The sequence below is a fragment of the Sinocyclocheilus anshuiensis genome, unplaced genomic scaffold (genome assembly GCF_001515605.1).
Source record: "Sinocyclocheilus anshuiensis isolate Anshui unplaced genomic scaffold, SAMN03320099.WGS_v1.1 scaffold1478, whole genome shotgun sequence".
In the NCBI taxonomy this organism is placed as follows: domain Eukaryota; kingdom Metazoa; phylum Chordata; class Actinopteri; order Cypriniformes; family Cyprinidae; genus Sinocyclocheilus; species Sinocyclocheilus anshuiensis.
In genome coordinates, this window is record NW_015551088.1 from 333,765 (window position 1) to 354,558 (window position 20,794).

Below are 20,794 nucleotides of genomic sequence, written 5' to 3' on the forward strand. Positions count from 1 at the left end.
ATATATATATATATATATATATATGTGTGTGTGTGTGTGTGTGTGTGTGTGTGTGTGTGTGTGTATGTGTAGTGTGGTGATTATAATGGGTTTTATTGGTTTGGTTAAAAGCTCTTTTTTTTTGTACTGAGGAGGACGTTTTAAGCTATGAAACTTGCATGATGACCTCTTATATGTCAAAAGATCAAGAAAAACGTGATTTCTCATGTCACGACCCCTTTAATTTCTTCGAGACAAAAGCAAAATATCTTACAGACCCCAAACTTTTGAATGCTGGTGTATCTATCATTTCCACATTTACTGCCAAATCAATTTCTTTGTCAGTATTTTTTAGGGCCCGGAAAAATAATGTTAATTTCTGCAATTAATACGGATAATTTAGCATGTTAAAAAAATTTAAGCGACACTCATTTCCTGAGCCTATGCTAATGTTTTCCTCCATTTTAATTGAAAAAAGTGAACAGAAAGCTGTCGGAGAGAGCAGATGGAGTGATGACATCATGAGTTTATGTAATGATTCCCAAAAAATAACCGATAAAATGTACACCTTTTGGCTACTGCATAAATGTGAAAGTAACGGTCATCGGTTTGAAGCTCATGCTCGTGTCTGACCTCAGCGTCGGGCCGTGACATCGTCTGGATGGTGCTGAGATCCTGCTCCAGTTTGAGGATGAGCTCTTTCTGTTCAGCGCTGGTCTTCACTGCTGCGGAGAACTCCAGCTGTAGAGACGCACAACGGCCTAAACACACAAAATTTTACTTTTTAGATGAACTATCCCTTTAAATGTCAATTAATAGAATTGAAAGAATGATTAAAGAAAAAACAGACACACATACAGCAGACCAAAAGATGATCAACAGCCGCTTAACCGCACTTGATAAACCTCAAGCACTAACATTTGAGCTTCTGTTTACCATATTTGATGTGCTTTACGTATCTGCACTGATCAATGTTTACATGTAAAACCTCTAACCTAACTTAAATCTGTTAAATGTGTTTTTATATGAATAAAGCCTCAATTAAATCTGTTCATCATATAAAGTGATCACATCTGTATGGAAGCTTCAAAGTTTCCATATGCAAATCGATCATAATCGAATCATTACATAAACTCATGATAATAATTCAGCATGGCCTTATTTACTAGCAGATGTCATCTCTCTGTTTGGTCGAACGGATATTTCAGGGGCAGAAATATCTCAGGTTTCATTAAAAATAACTTCATTTGCGTTTCAAAGATGAATGAAGCTTTTATGTTTGGAATGACACGAGGGTATTTGATAGCAGAATTTAATTTTTGTGTGAACTATCCCTTTAAGCCACAAGTGTGTATATAAGTATCGATATTTGCGACACATAGTATCGTCAGAATCGATCATCATCACAGAAAAATCTACATCCTAAATGTTTTTTCTAGTAATTTTATAATCTGTATTGCATGCAAATAAAATAATAATATCAATGTTATAATAATTTAAATAATGACATCTCTCAATGTGATGTCAAAGACAGAAACATCACCTATTTCACTAAATAAAGGCAGATTATTAGAATGATTTGATGTGATTTCTGCTATAAGATTAACCATGTTCTGTAATTGCTGTTAATAAATGATCAATTAAAACCATCTGGTAACTTGCAGTTATTAAACAATATAAATGACGGCTTTTGGTGTTGACATTGAATGGCTATATCATCACTACTTGCTGCACATGAGTTTTATTTTTACATTATTTGATGGTAAGAAACAACGTTGATACCACTTCATGTCAGATTTAATTGCTGATCGTGTTATTGAAATGAGTATTTTCTGAGATGTTGGTATTTGCTCTTTTTGACTGAAAACAGACTCACTGCTGAGCTCAGTGTTAGCGATGCGCAGAGACGCGCTCTCAGACTGCAGGCTGCGGTTCTTCTCCAGCAGCAACACCTCTAACGGTTTACATGAGTCCTGTGAGAGACAAACACATCAGATCAACGCCAGAGAATTACACACTCAAAACAAAACACAAAACTACTGTTTACCTGCGCTGTGGAGCTGTCACACGGCCCAAACTCCATCGACTTCAGGATACTGTCAATATATAAAACAGAGCCTTACTTCAGCCATGATGAAATAAAACAACACGATATTCAGAGATGTACCCAAGCACTCAACAACAATGATCAGCCACGATCATGCATGACGTGACTTCTCACTGAACTTGAAATTCAGTAACAACTAAACACACACACGTCAAAAACGAGCCCCGATGTTAATAAGCGCAGCAGAGCAGACCAGAACAAAATACATTCACAGTCTCTTTAAGGATTCAAACTTATAACAGGTGAAACAGGTGACAGGTCTTAGATTAAAGAAATAACCCAAGACTTACAATTGTGTAAAAATTGTGTAAAATTTTATTTCGTGGTGTTTTTAAGTAAAAGCATGCAGGAACATCTCTTACCCGAGCTCCTTCTTAACCTCCTCGTAGTCTGTCTGTGTCTGCAGCTTCTCCTCCAGATGCTGGACAAATGAAAAGACCGTGATGAAGGCAAATAAGATCAGACTGTCTGACGCATACTGTGCATTACAACGGCAACGGCATTTAGAAGTTGATCTGCACACTTTTTTTAATCAATCCCCCAGAAATAGAGCCGTTTAGAACAGGACAGCAACCTTTCTGACACTAAGTGCAATTCACTATGCATCATTTCTGTGACTGTTAGCCAACGCAAAAGCCCGGCATGACTACTGAAAACCATTTATGTCCATTGTTCAACCCACTTAAACTGATCTGTGCTTGGCAGAACTGGTTGCACAAGTAAACACAAGTCTGCAATCTGTAAGCACAAGATAAAGCAATAAGCCCCGTGAAGCCGTGGTTTACAGTGAATTTATAACAGCTAAGGGCCGTTGTTAGGTACGACGCGAAGCGGAGCTGTTATAAATTCACTGTAAACCACGGCTTCACGGGGCTTATTGCTTTTATAAAACGGTTATTCCATATACGTAGTAAGGTTTCACAAAATAAAACAGAGCGAATAAAGTGTAATGATATTAATAAAAACAGTATTCTTCCACCAAACAATGTAGCTCCTCAGAAACAGTTATGGTTGCTACAAAGTGGTTGCTGAGCAACAGACAAACGTAAACAAAGTTGTATGTTACTTTGTAGAGTCATTTACAACAGCTTCAGACGCGGCTCAGCCAATCAGAATCAAGCACCGGAACTCTCCGTTTTATAATGATAAATAATGATTTGTAGCTCAACCTCTGTTAAATCAAGTGGTTAATTGTCTGAACTCACAAGCCATCGTTCTGAATCTCTTTTAACAAATCAGTCAGAGCCACTTAATCTCATATTATCATCTTAAAAAAACGACTTCTGTGCTTTTCATACTTAAGGTCTATGAGATGCTCTTGAGTGGTAATGTGTACAGACCAGTGATTCCCATGAAAATATACTTTTTAATTTTCAACTAATAATAAGCTGTTTTGTAAGTGTGCAGGTGTGTAGTATGAATAAAATACTAGTATAGGTATACAAGAAAAGGAAATATTTTAATACAATTTCATTAACGTGATAAGCTTCAGCTGTTATGACATTAGTCAGGTCGCACATTTTCCTACTCATTCCTTCTGTGTTTTCTGTACAGTATCTCACAGACATTCTGTGCCTTTATTTGGATGAGCACCCAGTTTATTTCTGTGGTCATACCAACTGCAGAAATCAAACATCAAACAATGAAGCAGCTTCAGCTACAGTAAGCACCAGACTTGCAGGACTTCAGCTTTTTCTGTTTATTAAGAAAAATATCCAGGATGCCAGGTCTGTCTTGCAAACTGAAAGTCAAGAGTAAAGGCCCCGATATACTTCAAGCGAAATCGAAGAACGAATTGATGTGACGTCATTTCGAACAAAATCCGGCCAAAACAAAGTTCGTTTTGGGAGTTCGAAACGGCTTGCCAAAGCGAACTTTCCGGAAGAGTTCGCTCCCGCTGCAAAACCCCTTCGCACTACCATTGGTCCGTGACGATTACGTCATAGAAGGTGTGCTCTGAGGCTCCGCCTTCTTTCACGCAGAACTCTTCTCTGGGTTCATTTCATGCTATGAGCTTGTGCTATGAACAGATACTTTTAATAAAAAATGCTTGCTGTTCTCTCCATTTTTGTTGTGCAGCACATATTTACATATTCATATAAACGCTGCTTTCATCAGAGTGGGCGGCGTCGGGATGTTCGATAACAGTATACCGCTGCTCACGTATTTCGAACTTCGTTTTACCCCTATACGAAGAACGAAAAAGAACTTTGTTTTGAGTATATCGGGGCCTTAACATAACAGTGGTTTGAGTGAGGTTGTCTACCTGGAGCGTGGCGGTCTGGCTCTTGAGCTGCTGCCGTAGCTGGCTGATCTGAGCGGCTGAGCTCTCTCGGAGCGTGGAGAGGCTGGCCTGAAGTCTCTGGACGTCCTCCACCAGCTGGAGCATCTCGCGCTCCTTCGCACTGAGCTCCGACTCCAGACTCGAGCGCGACACCAGCTCGCCACTCTCATCCTGATTAACACACACACACAACACACTGAGCGCCATTTAAACACACACACACACACACACACACAGCTGGATGTGTCAGATCTCTCACACACATGTATTTCTGATTTCTGTGCATCACTGATGTGCTGCGGACGAATGAGGTGAATGTGGACCAACAGTAACGTTAGCCAGAATCACAGTGGAGCACCTGCTAGAGTCAGAATTAGGGCTGTGTAACACTTACGTCTCTAAGAAAGATGACACGAACAAAGCTAAAGAGGAGTACAAGAATAAAGGTAAAGGAGATCAGGGCTGGGTTTACCAGACAACTACATAACTCACTGCATAACCACCATAGTATGATGCATCATTGGAGAATTTAACTAGCTAGTTTCCCCAAACCATAGAAACTGTCACACATCCTTGTTTCAAACCACATTGGTTCAAGCTCATTGTAAAGGCTCATTTACATGGACCAGACAGCTGTTGCTTTTTATTAGTTTTTTTATCACATTCATATGCACTCTGTAATTGCCGTACGCACATTACTGTAATCTCTTTGTGACAAACACAGGATTTGAGGACTACTTTGCTATTTTTGTTCACTTCGGCTTTGCTTTGTTTTCAAATGTTTTCAACTTTAGCAGCTTTAATAAGAATGTATGTTAAGACTATGCAGTGTTTTCTTTTTACATTTGGTCATTCAATTTCTGTAGCATTTCTTACTTGAACACTACTGTTAAGACAGTGCAAATAAACTATTTATTTGTTCTACCGTATTTAATTGTTGTATTGTTTGTAATTTCCTTCTTTGCTCTTATTTTATTACTGACTGTCCACAATTAGCTTTTGCCTACATTAGTTAGGCAAGTATTATTATTATTTTTTTTTTATTTATTTGCTGTTTTTGACAGTTGTTGTCTTCAAAAAAAAAAAAAAAAGTGTATTTTGTTGACTCAAAACTATGATTTTATGTTAAAAGCAGTGTTTATATGATCATATAGCATATATGTGACCCTGGACCATAAAACCAGTCATAAGTGTCAATTTTGTGAAATTGAGATTTGTGCATCATAAATAAATAAGCTTTCCATTGGTGTATGGTTTGTTAGGATAGGACAATATTTGGCTGAGATACAACTATTTGAAAATCTGGAATCTGAGGGTGCAAAAAAATCTAAATATTGAGAAAATCATCTTTAAAGTTGTTCAAATGAAGTTCTTAGCAATGCATATTACTAATCAAAAATTAAGTTTTGATATATTTACGGTAGGAAATTTACAAAATATCTTCATGGAACATAATCTTTACTTAATATCCTAATGATTTTTGGCATAAAAGAAAAATTGATAATTTTGACCCATACAATGTATTGTTGGCTATTGCTACAAATATACCCCAGCGACTTAACACTGCTTTTGTGCTCCAGGCTCACAAATATGATTATAGCAGAGGTTTAGTTTATTTCAAGAAACCATATTGAGGAGTTTAAGATCCACACTAGCAACTAGCTCTATAGTAGAATATGACACAAAACAGCAGTGGAGAGCTGGTACCGTGTATGGAGTCGAGTCGATCCGTGTCGGAGGTTGGGTTGATTTGTTGGCTGAAGTGAGCTGCTCTCTCAGAGCTTCCACCTCTCTCTCAGCAGCTTCTGCTCTCTGCAGTAAAACATCATCAACAGAGTTAATAACACCACCGTCTTCCAATGGACATTCTGTCATCATTCACTCAACCTTATATCGTTCCAAACTAGGGCTGCACGATTAATCGCATGCGATATTTAACGCGCATCTTGTCAGAAAGCCGGTTCTGTAATGCAGTGGAGAGCTGGTACCGTGTATGGAGTCGAGTCGATCCGTGTCGGAGGTTGGGTTGATTTGTTGGCTGAAGTGAGCTGCTCTCTCAGAGCTTCCACCTCTCTCTCAGCAGCTTCTGCTCTCTGCAGTAAAACATCATCAACAGAGTTAATAACACCACCGTCTTCCAATGGACATTCTGTCATCATTCACTCAACCTTATATCGTTCCAAACCCATGAAACTTTGGTTAATCTTTGAAACACAAATTAAGATGAAACCTGAGAAGTTTCTGTCCTTCCATTGAAAGTCTACACAACCAAAATTTCAAAACGATATTTCTAGATTAACCCTCTGGGCCTCTTCGTTTAGGGGTCACACTGGGCTCCTTCGCAGTCAAAAGTGACCGAAGCCTTGAAATATAACTTTTTTTATTTTTTCAGGAAAATCAGTGTAATACATTTTTGTTTAATAATATTTTGTGATTATTATTTAGAATTTTGAGGGCATTTTATGATACTATGCAATATTTTTAATGAGCTATTTTTTCCATTAGAATTAATATATTTTTATTTATTTATTATTTTTCAATAAATGCAATATTTCATGTCAAAACAATTTTTTTGACGTGAGAATTGTGCCATCTGGTGGCAGAAAAAATTACAACTTGTGTAATGTCATGTAAACTCATGTATAGTTCCCTACATACATATATACAGATGCCTTTGGATTCCCATTGTGTTTTAGAAATAATTTCTTCATTTTATTAGGTTTTACTTTTAGCTATATATTTAGACATTTTAAAAGACTACTTTTTGTCAAGGTTTAGATATTTTTTGGTTAGATAAATATCAGGTTTTGCATTATGATTTCAATCAATCATTGAATATTCTCAAAATTTGCTCTGTTGCATTCTTACCAGTTCATTTCTGTGCGCGTGTGTGTGTGTGTGCGTGGGTGTCTATTTTGCTCTCTTGATATTTTAGAGTCACCCCTTGATTGCGGTGCACTTTTGTTCTGCACAGTGTCTGATTTGTAGTTTGTACCACCAAAAGATTCTCTGAGTTTTCTTATTTTTTTGTATTTCACATTTCCCAGCCAAGAGTGACACTTTTTTTTTTTTTACCCTTTAACATATCCGAATCATGTCCATGATTTTTTTGTGTGTTCACATAGCTAATGTGACAAAAGTCACCAAGTGTCATCTCATTCCGATGAAGCCACGATTTTTAAAATTTAGAAATATACATGTTTCCTGTCAAAAATGACCGAAGAGGCCCAGAGGGTTTGGAATGGCATGAGAGTCAGTAAATGATGGCACAATTTTCAGCGTTCTTTTTTGGGTGAACTAACCCTTTCAACGTCCTTTTTAACATATTAACAATTCATGTATTATTTTGAATATAAAAATGCATAATCAGGACAAGGAAAAACTGTGTCTGTCATAACTAGTACGATCTGGAATCTTGGAATTTTGCTTTATAACAGGAATGAATCTGTACCTGATTGGCTCGCTCCAGATCAGTCATCACCATGTCAACCTCATCAGCCCTGAGAACCGAATAAATTCAGCATTAGCGCTCTTGTAGTAGTGTACAAATGCAGAGATGAATTCCATGTGCTTCGATGTGAGCATGCGTTCACACTGTATTAATGCAGCACACACTCTTAACACATCAGTTAACATATGACGACAATGACCATGACGGTCTAATCATGTCACTATAAGCAAGAACTTTTTTGGAAGGAAATAATTTGACGCATTCATCTGTGAATTGTCTGTGAATGTCTCCTTGTAATGGATGTAATCTGGACTCTGTTCTTCTCCTTCCTTCCTTGAATAAGTTATGGTTGACCTTCACACTGAATATAAAACAGCATTAAAGGACCAGACTGACTCTTTATTTAGAAGTGGCCAAATCAACTTTAGATCTGCACGTCACATTCATCTTAAATGTATATTGTGCACTATTTAACCATTTATAAACTTGGTAAACAGCATTTGCCAGCATTAACAACCTATGCATTTTTACCCGGGAGAATAAAAGTTAACTTCATGGTTAACTTCAATCCCATTCATTATTGCATCTATACTTTCATCTATATCTATGCTGATTTGGCACTCAAGAAACCGTTGTAATGCTGAATATTTCAGTGAAACTGTATGCATTTTTCTTTATTCTTTGATGAATAGAGAGAACAGCATTTATTTGAAACAGATTTTTTTGTAACAAGGTAAATGCCTTCGCTGTCATTTTTGATCACTTTAAAGTGTTCCTGCTAAATAAAAGTATTAATTAAATATTAAGTAAATCTAACTATTGAATGGTAGTGTGCAATGTTGAACATTGTTTATCACAGGAGAGATGCATAATAAATTGACTGATAAATACATGTGAATGATGATATGAAGTTGTTTAACACAAACACACACTTACTTTGCAGTCGACTCTTCATCATATTTGGTTTTCAGGTCAAAAAGCTCCGTCTGAGTTCGTTCAAGTGCTGCAAAGACACACAACAACATATAATGATCTATACAATAATATAAAATATATAACATAACCTCCAGCACACAAACACACACTCCTGTTTATCAGTACATGGAGGAAGAGTTTCTGAAGGAATAATTCACTCAGAAATCAAATACAGATTCGATTTTAAACAAAAGATGACATTTGCACACTCTGAATACATTCTGTTTAGCTTAAAAAGGAACCAAGTGAATTAAAACGGAACGTGTTGCATTGTGAAAGCAACACTGTTTGAGATGAACGGTACTAACAAATGAAATGAAAACGGGCCTCTGAGTAAACAGACGGGTGAGAGCAGCTGCTCCTGTACCTGTCTGCAGGGTCTGCGCTTTGAGTTCAGCTTCCTGTAGTTTACCAATCAAAGACTCATGCGACTCCTGGAACTTCCTGTTAGAACAGAATGAGAGATACTTTACTCACCGTGACAAAAAAACGATAGGACACAGAGAGAGAGAGGAACAGGATCCAAACACATGACGAGTCATTTGTGAAAACAGACTCCAATTACATAATGCTAACATTATTGAAATCAGGGATCTTAAATCTCCAGCCCTGATCAAACACACATGAATAAGCTAATCAGGCCTGAAAATTACAGGCAGGGCCAGTTGTTCAAAAAGTGTAATCTGGATCAGAATGATCTGGATTTGGAAATCCCATGTTTTGCGATCCAGGATCAGGTAACCCATCTTACTTTTGTGCCGGTTTTTCAAAGCAAAATTGGATTGGATCACCCTGATCCAGATATACACTTTGTTAGATTTCCAAATCTGGATTACTAATGCTCTACGGAGCCCCTAAAGGGACGTGGTGATGAAACAAAACAAAAAAATGAGATGGAAAAAATAAATGCCAATATTTTGCATTCTAGTTTTGCATTGCATTTACACAAATAACTACTTCTGACGGGTCCATCTCTGATGATTGTGCCAATGTAGTTTACAATCAGTGATTAAAAAACAAAACAAAAAAAAACTTTAAATTAAATACAATATTTTTGTTTGATATTGACAGCTGTTTGGTGATATATTACATGTTACAAATGTTGTATTTTTTGGACCAGTTTTAAAGTTTTATTACATTTTTTTCCTTGAAATCCACCCTTCTGCTGGGATCAGAATAATCCAGGTTTTTTTGGATCAAAAGTATCCCAATCTTACTAAAACGCTTGAACAACACAAACTGAGGCCCGTGAGTTTGATCATGGTTGAAAATTAAATATTACAAGTTAATGATGTGGACAATTTCAACAACCTGCTAAAAATGCACAATCTGAAGTGGCAGAATAGAACAACTACATCTTTTAATGCAATTAAATGCCTGGTCTATTTCAGTAAAAGTGACACGTGACGTGACCGCTCATGATTTAGACATCTAAGCTGTGGATTTTATAAAGATGACATGGAGCATGATGGGTACTGACCTCTCTTTCTCCGCATAGTCTTTATGAATCTGTTGGTGTTTCTCCAGGGCCAGATTCTCTGCCTGGTTCCTCATGCTCTGCTCATAGTCTCTGATCTTCTCCTTTAGTGTTTTAATGGTCACTTCTACAGACACAAGGCAAGTTTCAGTGAAGCCGTAACACACACACACACACACACACACAGAACCTGTGCTAACACACTCCTCTGTTTCTCAGCCAGGTGAAGTGGAGCCTGTTGTGATCCATCCCTGTGTTTAAACAGCCTTGAGAAATGAAAAATGATGCAGAGGGTTTGCGCTGCTATGATGTTCAAAGAGTTCAAACAGAAAACAACCACAGTGTTCGTGTACATAACACTGGCACTCCTGTGTTGTGCCATTTACAATACTGGAGATGATTCTTGCGTACTGACAGCTGCAAGACAGAGACTGATACTGAACCCCCAGATTTGCACAGTGTGACATATTCAGTATTGCAACGTTGTTCCAATACCACTTTTTTCCAGAACGAGAACAATACTGATATTTTCATGAACGTTCAGTGACCGTGCAATTTGAGTCTCAGCCTAACCTCATCTCTACTACATCATGGAGAAAAGATGACAGGATGTTTCCAGTGTTACGAGTGTGTGTGTGTGTGGTGTCTCACCCTGGTTCTTGACCTCAGCAAACTCTTTGTTGTATTCCTCGAGCGTCTCACGCAACTTCTGGTTTTCTGTATCTATATCATGCATCCTCTGGACCTTCAGATGCAGCTGCTGCGACAACTCCAACGCCGGCACCGGATCTACACACACACACACACACACACACAGACACAGACACACACAGACACACAGACACACACAGAGACACAGAGACACACAGACACACAGACACACATACATACATACATACACATACACATACACACAGAGACACAGACACATAGACACAGACACACACAGAGACACAGACACACACAGATACAGACACAGATACAGACACAGACACAGACACACACAGACACACAAGATAAAGAGACGGCCTCAGTTAACACTGCCTTCAGGAAAGCTTTTAAAAAGCTGATCAACACAGTTTCTTATGTCATGAGCGCAAGTTTGAGTTCTTTTTCATTTACTACCCCTAAAGAAACACAGATCACAGATATTTTGTGCCAATACCTGAAAAATCTACATGCTAAATGTTAATTAATGTTCTTAGTCTTTTCTTCCTGCGACGGGGCAGCCCAGAGAGAAGCTACAAGAGTTTACGTTGAATTATAATCAATCAACCAGAAAAGATTTTATGCATAATGCGAGATTATAAACTTACCTGAAACACATTGAGACTCTTATTTTGAAATGTCTATGCTATACTACTTCCAGCCTCTCATTCAAACAAATGAGGGAGATAAAATATGCATCTTACCACCATCTACAACATATTACCACATGTCATAATTCATCAACAGTTGATCATAAGCAGTCTCTTGGCATAAATGTGCAGTATTCACTGATTGTGAGCCAGTAGAATGCACAACAGCGCTGCATTTTTACTTCGAATGTACACCGCTCATATTTATTTCATGAAATCGTAGCCTTTTGAAGTTTAATAATCACATAAAGCCATATCGCGATTACTGCTTTTGTGTCACAAATTTAAGACCTGTTAAAATGATAATTAGGGCTTTTCTTATACATTTTAAGAAATTTAAAGACATTATGACCTTAAATTTTATTGAACTACATTTGGGTCTTTTTAGGGATCCATGGGAACTTTGGGGTCCTTGTGCTGTTTCATAGAAGGATCAATGAAAACTTTGACTTTGGCTGATCTACAGCTATAAAACAACAATAAAGTCTTGTAAGAATGCAGGTCTCTGATTGTTGGGATGCATATGAATATGTCATACAGTTGGCTCATCCCGGACTGGAAATGAATATTACTGCAATTAGTATTATTACCTACTATTACTGCATTATAAAGGGAAATATTTGAGGATGGTGATGTTTTAATTGTGCAGCTTACAGGATTGCGACACACAGACTTACCTGGCACATCAATCAGTCGTTTATAGACGTTTAGAAAGGCCGTCTCTGACTCTTTACTCCTCTTACTCAACGCATCAATCTAGAAGAGACAAAGATGAGCAAATATCATCCACACACACACTTGTATCATACATAGACTAACAGCACCTGATTGTCCCTCAAACATATGTACTCATAATGACTTTGCTGTCGTGTCGTCTTTTTCTGCGGTGCTGAATAAAGTCATTCATCTGCTGGTTTTCTTCTTTCACGGCTCAGGAGAAAACTCACCTCAGCCTGGAAACTCTTCAGCAGCGGAGCCACAAGCTTCCTCAGATCCTACATCAGACACACATAAAGAACACAAAGACTGTTAGTCAGACAGGAAGCAATGCATGCAGAAAAAAAACATGATCTGACACTCGGAAAGCTTCAGGACCAAATATTATGGACAACTAAATGTGCTTCAGTTGTACTTCATACACACACAGAGCACTTCCCATAGCATCAGTGTATTTCTCAGAAGCCCTCTTCTAGTACTGACTGGCAGACAACGGCCCACCAATAGCCCAAGATGTTGATATTCTCCTTGTTGGGTGTTCACTAGGCCTGTCACAATAATATGACCACATTAATTTTGCCGCCCTCAATTAACATAAGACTGATGTTACCACCACACAGAACGGAAAGCAACAGGTGAACATAACATGTTACTCAAGGCTAATATGTGACCCTGGACCACAAAACCAGATGTACCAATAAATAACCTTTCCATTGATGTATGGTTTGTTATGATAGGACAATATTTGGTCGAGATACAACTATTTGAAAATCTGGAATCTGAGGGTGCAAAAAAAATCAAAATATTGAGAAAATCATCTTTAAAGTTGTCCAAATGAAGTTCTTAGCAATGCATATTACTAATCATAAATTAAGTTTTGATATATTTACAGTAGAACATTTACAAAATATCTTCATGGAACATGATGTTTACTTAATATCCTAATGATTTTTGGCATAAAAGAAAAATGTATAATTTTGACCCATACAATGTATCGTTGGCTATTGCTACAAATATACCCCAGCGACTTAAGACTGCTTTTGTGCTCCAGGGACACATATGTGTATTTTTTTAAAGGTGCTTTCCTGACAACTGCATAATTTACAGAAAGAAATGTTTGGCAGAGTAAGTCCAAATGGACTTGATTTCCATTGATGATAATCTAAATATTTTAACCTAAACAAACTGTTCTGAAGGATATGACGGAAGAAAGACAACAACACTGCTGCTATATTATTAAAAATGCATTATCAATATTTCAAACATTTATAAGGAATATAACTGTTTTAAACAATCCAAAATAAAAGTTTTTGTTTACATAATATATATGTGTTCTGTGTATATTTATTATGTATATATTAGTACACACACATACAGTATATATTTTGAAAATATTTACATGTATTTACATGTTTATGTTTATATTCATAACATTTATATTATATATAAATATATTTAATATATAAACATAACATTTTTCTGAAATATATACATGCATGTGTGTGTATTTATATATATATACATAATAAATATTAACAGCATACATACATATATTATGTAAACAACATTTTTTATTTTTGATTCGATTAATCGCGATGAATCGTTTGACAGCACTAGACAAACTTACATGTATAGATGTTAAAATATTTACATATATTTATATTCATGTATAATTTATATTACATATAAATATAAGTATTTTATATATAAACAAAACATATTTTTCTTAAATGTATACATGTGTGTGTATTTATATATGTATATTTATTATGTAAACAAAAACTTTTATTTTGGATGCGATTAATCACGATTAATCATTTGACCGCACTACAAAAAATATAAGTCACACGATCGTCATTTTCAAGCTCAAACATTGCGGTCACTTCCAATTTCTGGAGTCCTGAGGTACTCCTGCCCATCCCTAGTTTCATTTAATGAGGATATTTACTTGTTTTTGACATTCCAGTTCCAATGTCTAAATATTTACACACAATTAAAAGCAAACATCCTTCAGCATCTACTGCCAGACAAGGGCTGGCGAAACGGACGAGGGTTTGCGAGGGAGGAGCGTATCCCGGAGCCAGACACCTAAATGAAAGAGAGCTTAGAAACATATAACTCACCTCTGGCGTGTTCTTCTTAAAGTCGCGGCTCTGGTCGATGAGTTTTTTCCTGGACTGCTCGCTGTCATCCTGCCGGCTGGCCAGGAGTGTGGCGGAGCTGTCTAGCTCTCTCTGAAAGACAGTATATAGACAGTAGTGATGGGAAGTTCGGATCATTTTACCGACTCGGATCTTTGAGTCTCGTTCAGCAAAATGAACAAATCTTTTTTCGAGTCATTTCGTTCATTTGAGCAAAATGTAATTAAAATGTCACGTGTTACTTCCCTAACACATCTACTACTTACGCAAACGTTGATCACACTACAAACAAGACAAAACTAATGCTATAAGAAACCGAAAATATTAATTCATTGTTTACCTGGATCTTTAGTCTATGCTAGCTCACCTCACCTCTTATCTGACAAGTCTTCGGGTTCGAGTCGTTCGTTATTTTGTCACGTGACATGACAGCAACCTTCCCAATCCTTACAAACGGGTGCATAGTTATTATTATTATTTACTCCTACAGTTACGTGATGCGTTTCTGGTCTCAAATTGTATTTCAAATGTATTTCTTACAGTTTATAAATGTGTGATGATGGTTCTTTTCCTGTGGTAATAAAGTTAATAAAGAGTTATGCATTAAATTTTGTCCATATGATGGTGAAATCACTTTGATAAAGCAGAGATACTTGTTTTTGTTGCATTGGTTAAGCTTATGGGGCTGTCACGTGATGAACGAACGACTCAAACCCGAAGACTCAAAACACAGAACCTATTGAACCACAGAAACTATCCACAGGAGCCGCTGAAACAGTTCTACTCCACCATCATTGAATCCGTCCTCTGCACTTCTATAACTGTCTGGTCCAGCTCAGCTACCAAATCTGACCTCAGAAGACTACAGAGGGTACACTATAACTATAACTATAACTATTCTTACACTATAACACTGAACTCTGATTTCAGTGATTTGGACTCTGAGATGAACACTTGCTTCTGGCACTCTATGTTGCACTTTACTTTTGCTTTAAAAAAAGGATTTCATAGAAATTTGGATTTCATTTGGTCAATAGATTAATCGAAATAAAAATAGTCGTTAGTGGCAGCCCTATAATGCATGAATCATTAAATCAATAAATAAACAAGCAGTAATACTAATAGCAGATGGTCTGAGTGTATTTTATTATGATCGGAGCCTCCCGCTTTGCTACAGTTCGATGATGTTTGTAAAATAACTTCTGTTTCTGCTCTTCAAACTCCGAGTGGTTTCAGTTTACTGTGTTGCAGGCTCATTTATTGATGATAAATAATATTGATGATAATAAATAATAATATTGGGCTTGTTTTTGAAGCTGCGGTTGCTTGTTTATCTCTGGTAGAATCGGATAAGGTGCTCTCACATGTCTGTCTTTATTTATTTACAGATGTATAAACCACTGATCTCTATAGCTCTATTATAGATCAGTGGTATAAACCCTTAGATGGAAATTGACTTGACTGCAAACAATGCAGAGTCTAAACTCATACTTGTTTTCATATTTTGCAGTTTGCAGGACATCTTGCTAAACAATGTATTTACAGTTTGAACTAAAGTTGTGGGTTTTTTTCAACAACCACGTAGACAATGAAAAAGTGTGAAAAGTTAGTTTAAATGTGTTAATCAGAGACGAAATTGTGATGATTGACATCTTTCTTACTTTCCTTATCTCCTTTATTATATAACATTAGCACATTTAAAACAACCTCAGGTTGACCAAAGTGGCATAATAAACAACAAAAAACAAAAGTAAATTATAAAATAATAAATACAAATGATAATGTCGCTAAGAACAAACACAAAACATTTCTCAAGTCGTTGAGGGCTAACTAGACCGGCTAGTTTTAGCTCATAGCTAGCTAACGTTAGCCTGATAAATTACTGAGATTTGACCACAGCGAAGTCAGGATCTTTAGGCCAGATTATTCACACTGTTAACAAACACATCTGTGTCGAGCATTACACGAAAGTTGCTGTCTGCTCTGCGCTGCCGGTGACTGCTTCGGACAATGTTTACATCACAGCGGCTAATCGATCAATAAGAGCACAGCATCTGTAACCGTTCCAGCAGCCAAACACACACGAACACTAACAGAGAGCCACTGACCTGCAGCTGCTGCAAGTCAAAGCGCGTCCAGTAACGACACACCGACGCCGCGCTGGACACCGCCATCTTCGGTTCACACGACGGCGAACGTCGCCGTTTTCTACCGGAGAACCGGACGCGCGTTCTCCGTCAGCAGGCGGCGCCCGGTGGCCCACAGAGCCGATTCAAACCTCACAACGTTTGTGCAGAAATAAAGACATTTGTAGGATTCAAGTGTGTGTACATTGAAGTCTAACACATATGCCCAGGCAATCTCAATTAAATGATTGAAGCAGTGTTGCCGACTAATTTTCAGGGGAAGTTGCTAAAGGAAGGTTGATTTGTTGCTAAAAGTTGCTAAATGATGTTGTGATGTTGCGCGGTGACGTCATTGCGTAATCACGATGCAAAATTGTGTCACTGCATCAAATCTCAGCAAAAAATATAAACAAATTTATATATGTTAATTTAGATGTGTTTATAAAATAATATAAATGCATAATATAATATTAAAATATAAATAACTAATTTTAAATTATTAAACACATTTTTGAACAATTACAATTTAAGTTTATTTTTATTAGCTAGTAAACTAGTAAAACTACTCATTCTGAACAATTATAGTTTTAAGCAGTGTATTAGTAGTTCGTACGCTACACTCTAAGAAAAGTCTGTAAAAATAGGGCAAAATCTATTAATATGAAGGAATTTTCCGTAATCATTATTCACACATTTTTTACCTACATTTTAAATTACGCATTGTATTTTGTGTTTTCGGGTTACAATGGATAATGGAAAATGTCCTGGAAAATTACTACATTTTTCATTTTTCTAGATATTTTTCTTACCGTGCACTAACTGATCAACAAACTCAAGTACAAGCAACTAACAAGGTGTATCATAAATGAACAATTATTCAATTATTATTATTATTATTATTAAATTAAACAATTGCTAATAGCAGCCAACTTAATTCATGTGAATTGTGTACTGCTAGGCACCTTTGGTTTCCTCTTTTTGTGTCAATTAGATGGAAAATGTGTGCCTTTTTTATCGTTTGAGTCACTTATCAAAAGTTGCTAAATGTTGCCAAATAAATAAAAAATTTGTTGCTAGGTGCTTTTGGAAGAAAAAGTTGCTAGGGTAGTCTGAAAAGTTGCTAAATCTAGCAACAAAATTGCTAAATTGGCAACACTGGATTGAAGGATTGTGGAATCAATAATTATAACTACTATGGTAAAGGTGAGCTCATTAATATTAATTAACCTCCGTACCTCAAGATTGGTCAATAACGGGAGCGTATATTCATTAATATTCATGAGGTAAGCCGTCATCATAGTAGAACGCGGCAGTTAGTACACGTGTCGTTCACTTCCGCTGTGTTGTGTTCTGCAGCTGCTCGCTTTCCGTGTGTGCTCAAACATGGAGGAGGACAAGATTCATGTCGACTTAGAGGATTTCTCCGAGGAGCAGTTCATGGAGAGTTTCATGAGAGAAATTCAGAGTGAAGAGGCCGTTTTCATCATCGGGATATTAGTTGCTTTAGCGCTCGTGATTCTCACTATCGGTAAGAAGCAGCAGCAGCTTCAATCCAGAGGCATATCGAAGCAAACATTAATACGAGACATTATTAGAATTAGTCAGCATAAGTATTATTATTATTGTTAAAGATGCTTGAAATGACCCACCTTACGTGTATTTGAGAAAGGGCTGTCTTACAGGCAACACACCAATACTGATGTGATTTATTTGGCAGAAGTTAATTGAAAAATATTAACTTTTCATGGCATTGTTTTTTGAAAACATGTTCCCTTTACAGCAGTGCTTAAAACTTTTACCAGTACTGTAATTGTGTCACACTGTCAACCCTGACATTTCAATATGATTTGTGCAACATACATTTTAAATCTTGTCAATAATTATTTTTGAAAATAATTTATCTTGCCATGTTTTCCCTTTTTGTGTTTCAGTGAGAATGTTATAACATGTTGTAACATTTCTCTCCTTTAAAAGGGGCAATGAACTGCTTTAAAAAAATAATAATAATGTTAGTAGGATTTGTACATATTTTAGAAATGAAAGGCCATTTTCCACCGATTTATCCCTCTGATTTAAACACTGTTTAAGGGGCTTCAAAGTAAATGCCCACTGCTGTGATTGGGTAACAGCTTTGCATATAAAGTAAGCATTACATGTGGAACTCTTTAAAAAACAGTGAACAGTGAAAAGTGTTGTTTATAGTATTAAATTAAAATCTACTCCCATTGCATAAAAGGTTGCAGTGCTGAGCATTGTAGCTGATCACCATTATGTCAAGATTGTCTGAAAGTGCATAATCAATAACTTATTTAATATTCATAACTGTTTGTGGATGGCTCTTTCACGATAGTGAAGCGACTGCTGAGAAACGTCATTGAAAGATGTGACATCAATCCTCGACATACTAAACACAACAATGGTAACACTCAACAAATAAAACCAACACTTACAAAATAAACCAATAACACTTACTGCTACAAGTGAACCGAAAACAAGTTCAGTAGCACAAATAAAAGCAACGAGAATGAAAAAAAAAAAACTCTACAGCAAGATCTATTCATGCTGGGTGCCTTCAGAGTACATCTGCACTGTAGAAACACAGCATGATGCTGTTTGTTCACAAGAATAAAAGAAAATTGTGAAATTACTGTGAAAGTCATGCAGTTATTAACCTGGAATAAACTGTAATTTCACACTAAAATGTTTAACAGTGCATGTTTTATAGTGCTTAACTGTACAGAGAACGTCTTCAAATCCAAAATGCAGACAGCTTTCACGGTTGCCTTTTTTCCTGACATTTCACACCTTGTTCTTTTTCTGACATATTTAGTGTTCTTTGGGAATTTCTGGGGCTCCAGTAAAGCGAGGAACGCTGTGCTGCTGCTGGGATTGTGTGACTCCGGGAAAACTCTTCTGTTCACTCGAGTGAGTAACTCCGCTTTCATCAAAAGATTATACAGTGTAAGCATTCCTACCCTTCCACAATACAGTCATTAGATTGGAAATGATGTGCAGTGTTTTTCCAGTTATTACTAGGGAAGTTTGTAAGAACGCAGACGTCCATCACAGAGAACAGCACCACATACAAGAGCAAAGATGATGGAGTAAGTCATTTAATATCACTTCTTATGCATCCATTACCACTGTGTGCACTTGAGCTGATTTTAAACATACAGAATAACACACTGAGAGTTTAATGGGAGAATGTTTTTGATATTGCAGGGCAGCAGTTGGACTCTTATCGATGTTCCTGGTCATGAAAGTTTAAGAGTTCAGATTGTGGAGAAGTACAAGACCGTGGCTCAGTGAGTTATGAAGATAAATATGTATCTGATTGAGGGTCCTTGCATGAAGGCCTGTTCACACTCAATGACAATATTAGTTGCATGGAAACAATGGGTTCCTCTGGTTCTGCTCACTGCGGGAACATTCACATGATGGCAGTCTGTTTTTGTAATATGAAGAACAGGCAGATTTTTTCCTTTGGACTTCTAAAGCAGACTAAACGATCAATTAGAGATGAGCTTTTGGTCATGTTTCTCGAGCCACTGCTGCACATTAGTGGCTAAAGCCATTTTGCCAACTAGTGTAAGATGTTTCGAATCGTTTGAAGCAGCATCAACGCTCACAGGTAATGCAAACAGTCAATTCAATGCAAAAATGAAATTATAGCATTACAATAAACCTTTCCCACAGTTTAAGTCCAAAGCAGTCGAGACCGTGCGCCTGTACTTTCTTTTTAAATTCACCATGTAGTCAGAATTTTTAATGGAATGTTACAGTGTTTATTATAAATGATTTGGTCGTATAACACACACACACACACACACACAACAATCCAATTAGGTCCGAGGAAAAGTCCCATTTTTTTTCTCATTAGAGAACCAGTTTTTACTCTAATATACTGCACATTACAATAGGCAATTTCAGTTTTGTAATGTGCTGATAACCCACTTTCTGTGGGTCTTAAAAAAGGTCCTCAGTATTTTTGTCTTGTTTTCCAGTACAAATATCTAAACATTCTTAAATCAAGTTACAGTTACTTCAATTGAGATGCAAAATGAAGATGAGAAGTATGAATAGGGTATGAAAAAGTTTTTAACGAAAATTTAAAGGAGACATATTATGCCCCTTTTTACAATATGTAATATAAGTCTCTGGTGTCCCTAGAATGTGTCT

At 36.8% G+C, this 20,794-nt stretch overlaps 2 protein-coding genes across 3 annotated transcripts in view; one reads left to right on the forward strand and one right to left on the reverse strand.

The window, feature by feature from the left end:
• cux1b (cut-like homeobox 1b) overlaps positions 1-16,891 on the reverse strand; it is a 42,042-nt gene extending 25,151 nt beyond the window's left edge. Inside the window, exons 1-15 of one of the 2 annotated variants that reach the window (XM_016452649.1) lie at positions 16,598-16,890; positions 14,472-14,582; positions 12,579-12,626; positions 12,309-12,387; positions 10,925-11,062; positions 10,277-10,400; positions 9,164-9,240; positions 8,758-8,824; positions 7,822-7,870; positions 6,359-6,463; positions 4,353-4,541; positions 2,449-2,507; positions 2,027-2,075; positions 1,856-1,952; positions 613-740 (exon numbers count right to left, since the gene is read on the reverse strand). In XM_016452649.1, the coding sequence (XP_016308135.1) occupies positions 613-740; positions 1,856-1,952; positions 2,027-2,075; positions 2,449-2,507; positions 4,353-4,541; positions 6,359-6,463; positions 7,822-7,870; positions 8,758-8,824; positions 9,164-9,240; positions 10,277-10,400; positions 10,925-11,062; positions 12,309-12,387; positions 12,579-12,626; positions 14,472-14,582; positions 16,598-16,663 (1,386 nt within the window). In that variant the 5' untranslated portion in view covers positions 16,664-16,890. Of the gene's footprint in view, positions 1-612; positions 741-1,855; positions 1,953-2,026; positions 2,076-2,448; positions 2,508-4,352; positions 4,542-6,358; positions 6,464-7,821; positions 7,871-8,757; positions 8,825-9,163; positions 9,241-10,276; positions 10,401-10,924; positions 11,063-12,308; positions 12,388-12,578; positions 12,627-14,471; positions 14,583-16,597 lie in introns of both variants that reach the window. The other variant, XM_016452650.1, reaches the window with a different exon arrangement.
• Positions 16,892-17,916: 1,025 nt separating this feature from the next.
• The window catches only part of srprb (SRP receptor subunit beta), a 5,870-nt gene continuing 2,992 nt past the window's right edge, over positions 17,917-20,794 (forward strand). The window contains exons 1-4 of the mRNA XM_016452651.1: positions 17,917-18,143; positions 19,446-19,540; positions 19,642-19,719; positions 19,838-19,920. Coding sequence (XP_016308137.1) covers positions 17,999-18,143; positions 19,446-19,540; positions 19,642-19,719; positions 19,838-19,920 — 401 coding nt within the window. The 5' untranslated portion in view covers positions 17,917-17,998. The remainder of the gene's footprint in view (positions 18,144-19,445; positions 19,541-19,641; positions 19,720-19,837; positions 19,921-20,794) is intronic.